This window comes from Muscardinus avellanarius, assembly GCF_963383645.1.
Source record: "Muscardinus avellanarius genome assembly, chromosome: 11".
Taxonomy (NCBI): domain Eukaryota; kingdom Metazoa; phylum Chordata; class Mammalia; order Rodentia; family Gliridae; genus Muscardinus; species Muscardinus avellanarius.
Genome location: NC_137797.1, coordinates 21,184,134 through 21,195,517, shown reverse-complemented (window position 1 = coordinate 21,195,517; position 11,384 = coordinate 21,184,134). Strand labels below are relative to the sequence as shown.

At 46.7% G+C, this 11,384-nt stretch overlaps 1 protein-coding gene across 1 annotated transcript in view; it reads left to right on the top strand.

Moving 5' to 3' along the window:
• Positions 1 to 414: 414 nt before the first annotated feature.
• Positions 415 to 11,384, top strand: part of CHPT1 (choline phosphotransferase 1) — a gene marked incomplete at both ends in the record, with an annotated part of 33,614 nt that continues 22,644 nt past the window's right edge. Inside the window, one exon of the mRNA XM_080706238.1 lies at positions 415 to 687. Within this exon, the coding sequence (XP_080562364.1) occupies positions 415 to 687 (273 nt within the window). The remainder of the gene's footprint in view (positions 688 to 11,384) is intronic.

Below are 11,384 nucleotides of genomic sequence, written 5' to 3'. Positions count from 1 at the left end.
TCTGCGTCCGGGTGACTGCCTAGGCCACCTCGAGCCCTCCGCGCGGCCCCGTCCCAGCCCAGGCCCCGCCCACAAAGCTCCGCCTCATCACAAGCCCCGCCCACACAGCCCGCCCCAGTAAGGCCCCGTCCCAGCAAGGCCCGTCCCGCATTGCCCCGCCCACCAGTCCACGCCCACCGTGACGCCCCGCCCACACAGCCCCGCCCCCCAGTCCAGGCCCCGCCCCCGCCGCGCAGGGGACGGGGACCGGCCGCGGGGTCTGACCTCGGCCGGGCGGCGAGGGCGGAGCGGCGAGTCCCACCCGGCCAGCGCAGGCCGCGGCCGCGAGCCCCGCCCCAGCCTCCCCGCCCCACCCCGGTCCGGCCCGGGCGCCCGCGGAGCTCGGCGGCGGCGGCGGCGGGCCCGCAGGCGGCCATGGCGGCGGGGGCCGGGGCCAGGCCGGCGCCGCGCTGGCTCCGCGCGCTGGGCGAGCCGCTGAGCGCCGCGCAGCTGCGGCGGCTGGAGGAGCACCGCTACAGCGCGGCCGGCACCTCGCTGCTGGAGCCGCCGCTGCAGCTCTACTGGACCTGGCTGCTCCAGTGGTTCCCGCTCTGGATGGCCCCCAACACCATCACCCTCCTCGGCCTCGCGATCAACGTGGTCACCTCGCTCCTGCTCATCTCCTACTGCCCCACCGTCACCGAGGAGGTAGGGCTCGCCGCCTGCCCGGCGGAGGGGAGCCTCCAACCAACCGCTGTCCCCAGGACCCCCAGCCCCAGAGAAGCAGAGGCAGAGGGGAGACCCTCGTGCGGCTGAGCATCCCCGGGACTGCGGAGACGCGGACAGGGACACTGCCCCTGCCCCACGTCCACCCGGGCCTATCCCGGGTCCCCTAGAGGCTGTCACGCCACTACCACAGTCCCCGTGACCATCCTGAGCCTCCCCACGAGAAGCAAAGGGACTGTCAGAGTCACGGCCCAGTCCCATGCCTGCCCAGATCGTCCTGGGGTCGAGGACCGGGCCAAGCTTGCCTGCAGGGATGCCACCCATCCACACCGGCCTGAGGGGTCGACCAGCACTGGGGCCTTGGCACATTAGGGACTGAGGACCCCACCTCCTGGAGCAAGGACTGTGGTTAGCCGAGCCCAGGATGCCCTTTGGACACCTTTACAATAACTAGTGTGTTTTTCAAAGGTGGTGCTGGTGATCTTGAAACTACTGGTAGCAAGAATCAAAGATAAGTTACTTCCTCTTTGCTTCATTGGCTTTTGCATGAAAAACCCAAGTAGGCATTATGAAGGTGCTAATCCTTATCGTGATTCAGAGATCAGGGAAACGAACAGATTTTATAAGCAGTAGTTATATTTGACTGACACCCAAAGTACAAGTAATGTGGGCTTTGGACAGCTGCTGGTCCGGAGCAGCCCTGGGGCTGAGTGGAGGGGGGCTTCGCTCCATTTACTTTCTTTTCCCTAGGAGCAGTGAAGTCCTTCTGTGGCCACATTTGAGTAGAGACCCTGTACAAGACTAATGAGAGCTAAGGTTGGATCACAGGAGTGCATACTTCATGTCTTACATCCCTGCGGCTGTTTTTATTTATTTATTTATGTCTGATGGAGCTTACATTTAAAAATATGTTGCCAAATGATGGTTAGGCTTACTGCATATCTCTTAGCAGACAGACCCATTGTTGTTCATTTCCGTATTTGAAACAGCAAGCTGCTTTCCTTTTTGTTTTTGCTGCCAACATTTCCCAGAGGCAAGGCATTAGAATGAAAAGATTGCAAAGATCAGCAGAGCGTGGTGGCGCACACCTGTAAGTTCAGTCCTTGGGAAGCTGCCGCAGGAGGGCTGCTGTTCCCAGCCAGCCTCAGCAACTTAGTGAGACCCTGTTTCAAAATAAGATGATAACATAGGGCTAAGGGTGTAGCTCTGAGGTCGAATGCCCCCTGGATTCAATCCCTAGTATCACAAAAAACAAACAAACAGAGATCACTAGGTGGGAAGTGATGGCTGGGTCTGCAGTGAAAGACTCAGCTTCTTAACTCACCATGCACAAGCAGAGCTTCTGCATCGATTTTCCATCTCAGCATTCGGGAGGCTGAGACAGGAGGATCACGGTTCCGGGACAGCCTCGGCTACTTAGTGAGGCCCCCTGCAACTCAGTGAGACCCTGTTTCAAAATAAAAAATAAAAAAATTGTGCAGGGGATGTAGCTCAGAGGTCAAATGCCTCTGGGTTCCATCCCCAGACCTGCAAAAAAAAAAAAAAAAAAAAAAAAAGGAAATAATGTTGCCAAATTAATTTTACAAGGAGACAATGAGGACCCAATCACTTGTTATATGCAGATAAATGCAGAACATTGTTAATTGACTCAACAAATTAAAACGATTAACATATTAGAAGTATACTGTTATTAAACAGTGTTCTGAAAATACATAATAAGATTCAGTTTTGATTGAGCCTAGCTGCAGCTAATAGCATTTGGACGTTTCTGATGTTGGCCAATTAAATTGTGAACTCTTTGTGTGTGTGTGTGTGTGTGTGTGTGTGATACTGAGGATGGAACCCAGGGACATTCTACCTCCGAGCTACACCCCCAGCCCTATCTTCTATTTTTTATTTTGAAACAGGGCCTCACTGAATTGCAGAGGGCCTCACTAAGTGGCTGGCTGCGAACCCAGATCCTCCTGTCTCAGCCTCCCAAATACTAGGATTACAAGTGTACGACACCATGTCTGGCTCAAATTGTGAACTCTTAAATGTTACTACCATTGTAAGGATCATTCACTGAGCACTTAAAAGCATGGGCATGCAAACAAGTTCAAGGGCTGCTTAGGGGAGAGGTGGGGGACTGATGGAAGAGGCAAATATATAATACCATTTTTTTAGGCTCAGATTTTTCTGGATACTGGAGGCTGAACCCAGGGGCATTCTACCTCTGCACTCTAGCCACAGCCCTATTTTATTTTTTATTTTGGAGCCGTATCACCAAGTTGGTGAGGGTCTCACTCGCTTGCTGAGACTGGCCTTGAACCTGTGATCCTCCTGTCAGACTTATTTAAAAAGGGGAGAGAAGCGGTGTGTGGGGGGGTACACACCTGTAATCCTAGTACTAGAGAGGGTGAGACAGGAAAATAACTGGTTCAAGGCCAGCCTTAGCAACTTAGCAATATCTTGCTTCAAAATAAAAATTAAAAAGGGCTGGGGGTGTAGCTCAGAAATAGAATGCCCCTGGATCCATCCCCAGGAGCAAAAGGAAAAAGAGAGGGGTGTGAGGATCTGAGGCACTTGAAAAAATCAGAATGGCCCACAAAGGAGTTAAAATAATAAGCTGAAACTAGAAGGGTTTCTAAAATGAATGTCATAGATACTGCATATGCATCCAAGTGGCATAAGGAGGTAGAATAAACACTGTTACAGGAGCCATACTGCTTGTTTGGTGAAATCCCAGCCGTGCTGGGAGAGCGTGGAGAAGTTTCTGCCTATTTTGCCTATGGTCACAGAACTGGTAAATGACAGGACCAGGTAGGAGTTAGAACTAAACTGGTCTGACTGTCAAGCTCACATTCTCTTTGCTACGTGCTACCATCTTTTGCTCCTTTTCTCTCTTCAGTGTGTAGGGACAACTCCTTGTGTTTTATGTGATACAGGTACGAATAGGGCTCTCACATGTGTTGCTGCACTGTGTCAATACAAAAAGGTTGGCGTTTTTCTTTTCTAGAATGGCCTTCCTGCCATCCCAGCATTTTTCTAGAATGACCTTTCTGCCATCTGAGTAGTCTCTAGAATGACCTTGTTACCATCCCAGTATTTCTCTAGAATGACCTTCTTACCAATCCAGCATTTCTCTAGAATGACCTTCTTACCATCCCAGCATTTCTCTAGAATGACCTTCTTGCCATTCCAGTGTTTTTCTAGAATGACCTTTCTGCCATCTGAGTAGTCTCTAGAATGACCTTCCTACCATCCCAGCATTTTTCTAGAATGACCTTTCTGCCATCTCAGTAATCTCTAGAATGACCTTCTTGCCATCCCAGTGTTTCTCTAGAATGACCTTTCTGCCATCCGAGTAGTCTCTAGAATGACCTTCTTACCATCACAGCAGAATGGCCTTCCTACCATCCCAGCATTTTTCTAGAATGACCTTTCTGCCATCTCAAATCTCTAGAGTGACCTTCTTACCATCCCAGTGTTTCTCTAGAATGACGTTCCTGTCATCTCAGTGTTGCTCTAGAATGGCCTTTCTGCCATCTCAGTGTTTATTTTTCTCCATCCATCCTCAAGTAATAGTAGTATATATTTTCATAAGAGGAAACTGAAGCCCAGAGCAGGTGAGTGGCATTAGCCTGGCTGAGAACTTTTCTGATTCTTAGACTTAAGAATTAATGGGATTTTTCTCAGACTTGATAGATGGCTTGCAGAAAGGGCCAGAAAAATCACACAAGGGTTTTTTGGATTTGAGTGCTTAAACTTACCTGCTCAAATAGGCTGCAGCACTGACTGTATTCAGAGTGATCTTTGGCGTTTTTAACTACAGGGTTAATTTTTGGGACACGACAGGATGAAGGGAAATTAATAGGAAACAAGTTGTAATGGATGTGAAGTGTCCACATTGGGGTTTTCACGCCCTGGTGCCCGCTTTAGAGCTTTCACTGCAGCCAAATGAAGTCCTTGCTGTCACCAGGATTTTTTTTTTCTTTTTTTTTTTTTTTCTTTTTTTGCGGGTCTGGGGATGGAACCCAGGGGCATTTGACCTCTGAGCTACACCCCCTGCCCTATTTTTATTCTTTATTTTGAAACCGGGTCTCACTGAGTTGCAAAGGGCCTCGCTAAGTAGCTGAGGCTGTCCACAAACCACGATCCTCCGGTCTCAGCCTCCCAAATGCTTGCAAGCATGTGACACCATGCCTGGCTACCAGGATTTCTTTCCTTTCCCTTTATCTCCTCCCTCCTCTTCATCCAACTACAGATCTATCTTTTAATACCCAATTCTTGTGTGTGTGTGTGTGTGTGTGTGTGTGTGTGTGTGTGTGTGTGGTTCTGGGGATGGAACCCAGGGGCATTCTGACTCCGAGCTACACCCCCAGCCCAATTTATTTTTTTACTCTATTTTGAAACAGGGTCACACTAAGTGGTGGAGGGCCTCACTAAGTAGCTGAGGCTGGCCGCGAACCTGCAATCCCCCCGTCTCAGCCTCCCAAGCACTGAATTACAAGCGTGACACCACACCCAGATTTTTAATATCCAATTCTAACACTACCTTCTTATAAAACTTTTCTTCTGTATCCTAAGTCAGATCAACCACTTAACCCTCTGAATTTTCATAATAATAGTAATAATAACTAGCATTTACTTTTTTTTTTAGTTAGGGGGATACTGTGATTTGGACCTCTGGATGTTCTCCCTGTGTGCTATCCCCCAGCCTTTTTTATTTTTAATTTTGTGAAATGGCAATTTTGCTCAATTGCTGAGGGTCTTACTAAGTTGCTGAGGCTGGCCACGAACCTGTGATCCTCCTGTCTCAGCCTCCCAAGTTCTAGGACTACAGGCATTTGCCACCAGGCCTGGCCATTTACTGCTGGTTATTAATGTACCAGGTGTTACTTTATGCTGCTTTGTTCTATTATCTCACTGAATCCTCTCAACAGCCTTAGGAATAAGGTACTATCAACATCCCCACTTTATAGATGAGGAAACAGAAGAGAAATTAACCTCTTCTAGGGTCACATAGGCTTTAGGTTGAGGGACCAGGATTCCAAACCATAAAGCTGTGCTCCCCACAAGGCTCAGTAGTGCTCCCCACAAGGCTCAGTAGTGCTCCCGTGGAACTCCTCCATTTTATTTTGCTTGTATCTGTCTTTACTGAGCAGGACAGCCTACCAGACTTTAAATTCAAACAGCGATTGCTCACTCATTTGCATAATCTCTGTCTGCCGTGCCTTGCATGAAGCAAATGCTTTGTAAGTATTTACTGAAGTATTGACTACAGGAATGGAAATAACACGATGGAATCTCGAGAGATGATGTCTTTGAACACATATTCCGTTTTAGCTGATTCTGAATTAAGTCCTTACCAGTCGCTTGGCCTGCATAATTTTAAGGAGAGTAAGCCTGTGTTAGGGCACATGGAGAAAACAAGAATCGAGTTGAGCCCTCACCTTGACGAAGCGCTTCTGTCCGGACACCACTCTAAGCATGCAGCTCTCGGCCCCATCCTTTGGCTACCCCATCCTAAAGTAAAATCACAAGTTCTTAAAGTTTGAAAGGACCTGAGAGCTGATTTAATACAATCCCTGTTTATACCCATGATAACTCAGTGGTTCTTCTACCTTTAGCCTGATGGCCTTCTCTGCTACAAAACACTCACTCCATACACTTACTTTTGGTTAGCGTAACTGTGACTCCATTTTCTTTCGCTTCTTTGATTAAATGCTTTTGCCCAGCTTTCTTAATCTGTACATATAAAACCATGTCAGTGTCTCTTTAAAGAGTATATTTATAGCAAACTGCACCTAACTCAGGGCCAGGTCAAAGGGCATGGATTGTTATTTATTTTTTATTTATGATCATATAAAGTTGAACTTAAAAGTGAATGTACCTGAGGAAGTAGGAAGACCTTTCAAAATGGCTTACTCCATGTTTTAAATGACTGAGATTATAACTGTTTTTATACTACATAGTAAAGAGTTATTTGATGGGAGAATAATAGAAAAGGCAATAACCTGTAGATTTTTACTCAGATTTATATTTCTTTTTCTAATAAGTTTGGATTCTTAAGATTTAGTGTATTTCCTTTTGATTACCTACTCTTTGCCCCCCCTTTTATTTTATTTATTTATTTATTTATTTTTGCGGGTCTAGGAATGGAATCCAGGGGCATTCGACCTCCGAGCTACAGCCCCTGCCCAATTTTTTATTCATTGTTTTGAAACCGGGTCTCACTGAGTTGCAGAGGGCCTCACAAAGTAGCTGAGGCTGTCCGTGAACCACGATCCTCTGGTCTCAGCCTCCAGAATGCTGGGATTACAAGTCTGCGCCACCACGCCCGGCTTTGCCCTCCTCCCTTTTTAAAAACCAGCTCATCAATTAGTGAATCAAGCATAATTTGTTAAGGTGAGAGTCTTGTAAGGGAGTGACTAATTAAAACAAAACATAAACTCCCTGCTTGCAGCAGATGAGAGTTTTAGAAGCAGGTTGGGGTTTAGGATGAGGTGGGGCCATGGGAACGCAGACTTCCCGGAGTGCCTCGCTGAGACCCCGGTTCCTCTGCAGGTAACCAAGGAGGAAGCCTTCCTTTGTGGCCTGTCCTTCTGATTCCTTTGGCTCCACTATTTAATTCCAAAGGCATAAAAGCTGTTTCTCCTTTTAAAATTCTGGGTCAAGTGTTGATAAACCATGGCATTGTGGTATATAGAACAAACTTTAAATCCCACTCCTGGTGTATTTGGGGTATAATACGTGGACCATACCGGTTTTGTGAAGCTGAAGAACAGATGTCAGACCTCCAATACAATTGATGGTGATGATAGATTTGACCCTGGGGGGTTCTCTTCACACCTTCTGTGCCCCTGGCACCATGAGAGGCCAGCAGTTCAAAAAAAAAAAAGCTTTTTTTTTTTTTGCGGGTCTGGGGATGGAGCCCAAAGGCCATTCAGCCTCTGAGCTACACCCCCTGCCCTATTTTTTATTCTTTATCTTGAAACCAGGTCTCACTGAGTTGCAGAGGGCCTCACAACTGAGGCTGTCTGCGAACTGCAATCCTCCAGTCTCAGCCTCCCTAATGCTGGGATTACAAGCATGCACCACCATGCCCGGCTTAAAAAAAAAACAAACTCTTGTTGGTACTGAGGAAAAACCTGGAGCTACTCACCAGAAAGATAAAATTAAAAAAAAAAAAAATAGACCACTTTCAGAGTCTATTGGGTCATAAGCAAGCTCTCGTCCTGCAACTGTGGTTTGATTACCTTCATGAGCAATGTCTGATTTCCCTGACTTCAGCTGAGAACCTGTCTTATTTCCTAAAAATGGGTGTGATCGTCTCAAGTGCTGGCACCAACACAGAGCTGAGGCCAGAGGCCAGGAGGAAGCCAGCGAGCCCCTGCGGCCATCCTGTTTGGCTTGACAGAGAATGATCTTCTCTTTCCTGACCACCACCTGCTCTGGAGCCTCGCCAGGCCAGGGTGGGAGCCCTCTCTCTCTGTAAACAGGGAAGTGCCCCGCCCACTACAGGCTTCCAGCAGCAAAGTCTTAACCATATCACAGGCGCATAATATGGGTTATACTATCGGGAGCAATTAGTTATTGCTAGTTGGGCTTTCCAGAGTGAAGTTAGCAGTTAGAAACACCATGAGTTCTCTTAAAAATCAGAATCACCTGAGTAGGTACAAAGTCCATCTTATACAGCGTTACGTTTTTTCACATATGTCATCTGTCTTGTCTTTTTTTCTTAGCACTTAGAAATTTCTTACCTCTTCAGAAATGTGGTTTCTGTTTTCATGGAGAGCGAAGTGATGGTAACGCTGAAAGCTTACCAGCTGACCTAGTTGTTCACTGGATTTGTAAATCCCTTTTGCAAAAGTGTTAACAAAGCTAGTGTGTAACTGAGGATTGAATTAATCCAGAGACATTCTACTTCTGAGCTCTACCCCAGCCCTATTTATTTATTTATTTATTTATTGTATTGAAATAGGGTCTTGCTAAGTTACTAAGGCTGGTTTTAAACCTATGATCCTCCTGTCTCAGCCTCCCAGGGACTGAGATTACAATAAACATGTTCCACCATGCCTGGCCAAAGAGAAATATTTAAGTATAAAAATTTAAAAACTAAGGCCAGGTGTGGTGGCACACACTTGTAATCTCAGTACTTGGGAGGCTGAGACAGGAGGATTACAGGTTCATGGCCAGCCTCAGCTACTTGGTGAGGCTCTCTGCAACTTAGTGAGACCCTTTTTCAAAATAAAGAATAAAAAATAGGGATGGGTATGTAGTTTAGAGGTAGAATGCCCCTGGGTTCAATCCTAAGTACTGAAAAAAAAAATCAGAATAAATAGTTCCAGTATTTCCTTAATTTTAGTTGGGGAAGATTTTTGCTTTTGTGTACTAGATTTTATTTTTTTCATTTACTTTTTTTTGGTACTTGGGATCAAACCCAGGGGCGTTTTACTTCTGAGCTATACCCTCAAACCTTATATTTTTGTTTTGAAATAAGGTCTTGCTAGGTTGGTGAGAACCCCTCTGCATTGCTGGTGGAGTCCTCGAACCTGTGATCTTCCTGTCTCAGCCTCTCGAGTAGTAGGATTATAGGCGTGCACTACCACGTTTGACTATTTACTATTTTTCTTTACATTATCTTTAAATCAACTACCTTTTAAAAACTACATTTATGGCTGGGCGTGGTGGCGCACGCTTGTAATCCCCGCGCTTGGGAGGCTGAGACAGGAGGATCACACAGTTCGAAGCCAGCCTCAGCTACGTAGTGAGGCTCTCAGCAACTTAGTGAGACCCTGTTTCCAAATAAAGTATAAAATAGGTCTGGGAGTATAGCCTGGAGGTAGAAAGTCTCTGGGTTCCACCCCAGTACCACCAAAAAAATAAATAAATAAATAAATAAAAACTACATTTATGGCTGGGCGTGGTGGCACACGCTTGTAATCCCAGCATTCGGGAGGCTGAGACAGGAGGATCATAGTTCGCGGACAGCCTCAGCTATTTAGTGAGGCCCTTCAGAACTCAGTGAGAACCTGTTTCAAAATAAAGAATTAAAAAATAGGGCTGGGATTGTAGCTCCGAGGTAGAATATCCCCGGGTTCCATCTCCATTACCCCCCCCCCCCGAAAAAAAACCCTACATTTATTTTACGCTAATATAGATCTGATAAGTTAGCTATATTTTCAAAACATTTAATTTTTTCCAAAATAGGATAAATACATAAATATTAAGAAAAAAATTACCTACGAATCACCTAAAATTATCTGACATAGTATCGACAATACCAGTGAACAATAATTAACATTAGCTGAGCTCCTTTCACAGGCCAGGCACACTAACAAGGATTTTATGTGAAATCATTCATTTCATTCTCACGATGAAACGCTCGCAGTCCTCGTGTCTACTTTTCACATGAGGCACAGGAAATTAGGTCACTGTCAGAGTGAAGTCCTGGATGCAAAGAGAGTCCAGAATCCACACTCCTACCCACTCTGCAAGGGAACCTGGGACCCTTGGAAGCCAGTGCGTCGCCTCGTGCCTGGTGGGAAAAGGTTAGCTCTCCAGTTGATCTTCGTCACCTAGGTGTTGAGCTCCGGTGGTCTGTACACCAGGTTTTAAAAACAGAATGCGTGTCTCATCCAGAGGGAAACACGCCTTGGGGACAGTCTAATCTAGCGTTAGATGGGTCCGAGAAAATCCAGTATTTCACAGTCTGAGTTGCAACTGAGGGTTGCCCAGTGAGCAGACAGGTGCTCATTGTTTGGTTTCTAAGTCCTCTCCTCCTTTCCTGTGTGCTCAAACACACGAATACCAGGACCATGACTGATCTGATCGAGAGTTAGCAAAAACAGTTGCCATGTGGTCTAGTTCAGATCCTGGGCATTTAACTTCCATATGACTTGGGAGAAGATTAGTGTTATTTCTCACTGTACAGCTTAGGTTTGTGATAAGAAATGTCTGTATTGGAAGGAGGGCTGCCTTCACAGATTCCTGGGTCCCCCCCTTTTATTTGTGGCGCAACTGGGGATGGAACCCAGGGGCATTCTACCTCCAAACTACACCCCCAGCCCTATTGGTTTTTCTTTCTTTTTTTTTTTTTGGGGGGGTGGTACTGGGGTTCCTGGAAGCCCTTCTACCTCCGGGCTACACTTCCAGGCCTATTTTTATGTTTTTTTTTAAATTTGGAAACAGGGTCTCTTAAGCCAGCACAGCTGGCTTCAAACCTGCGCAATCCTCCTGCCTCTGCCTCCCAAGTGCGGGGATTACAAGCGTGCGCCACCACGCCCGGTCCCCAGCCCTATTTTGTATTCTTTATTTTGAAACAGAGTCTCACTAAGTTGCAGAGAGCCTCACTAAGTAGCTGAGGCTGGCTTCGAATCATGATCCTCCTGTCTCAGCCTCCCAAGTTCTGGGATTACAAGTGTGCACCACCACGCCCGGCTTCTGGATTCTCCTTTGGGTTCTGCACTTTTGTCTGTGATACATCTCACCACTTGGAAGCTCCTGAAGGCTTCTGTTGGAGATCGCAATACTATAGCCTCTGTAGCTGGCTGGTCCCGTACACACCCCGACAGTGACAGAGCTTGCCCAGTTATTCTGCTACCAAGGCTTTGTGGCCCTCTCTTAGGAGCGCCACTTCCTCCTGTAAGTCCTCTTTCTCGGCCTCGCCTTTTCTCGGGCAGTGACTGTCGCAG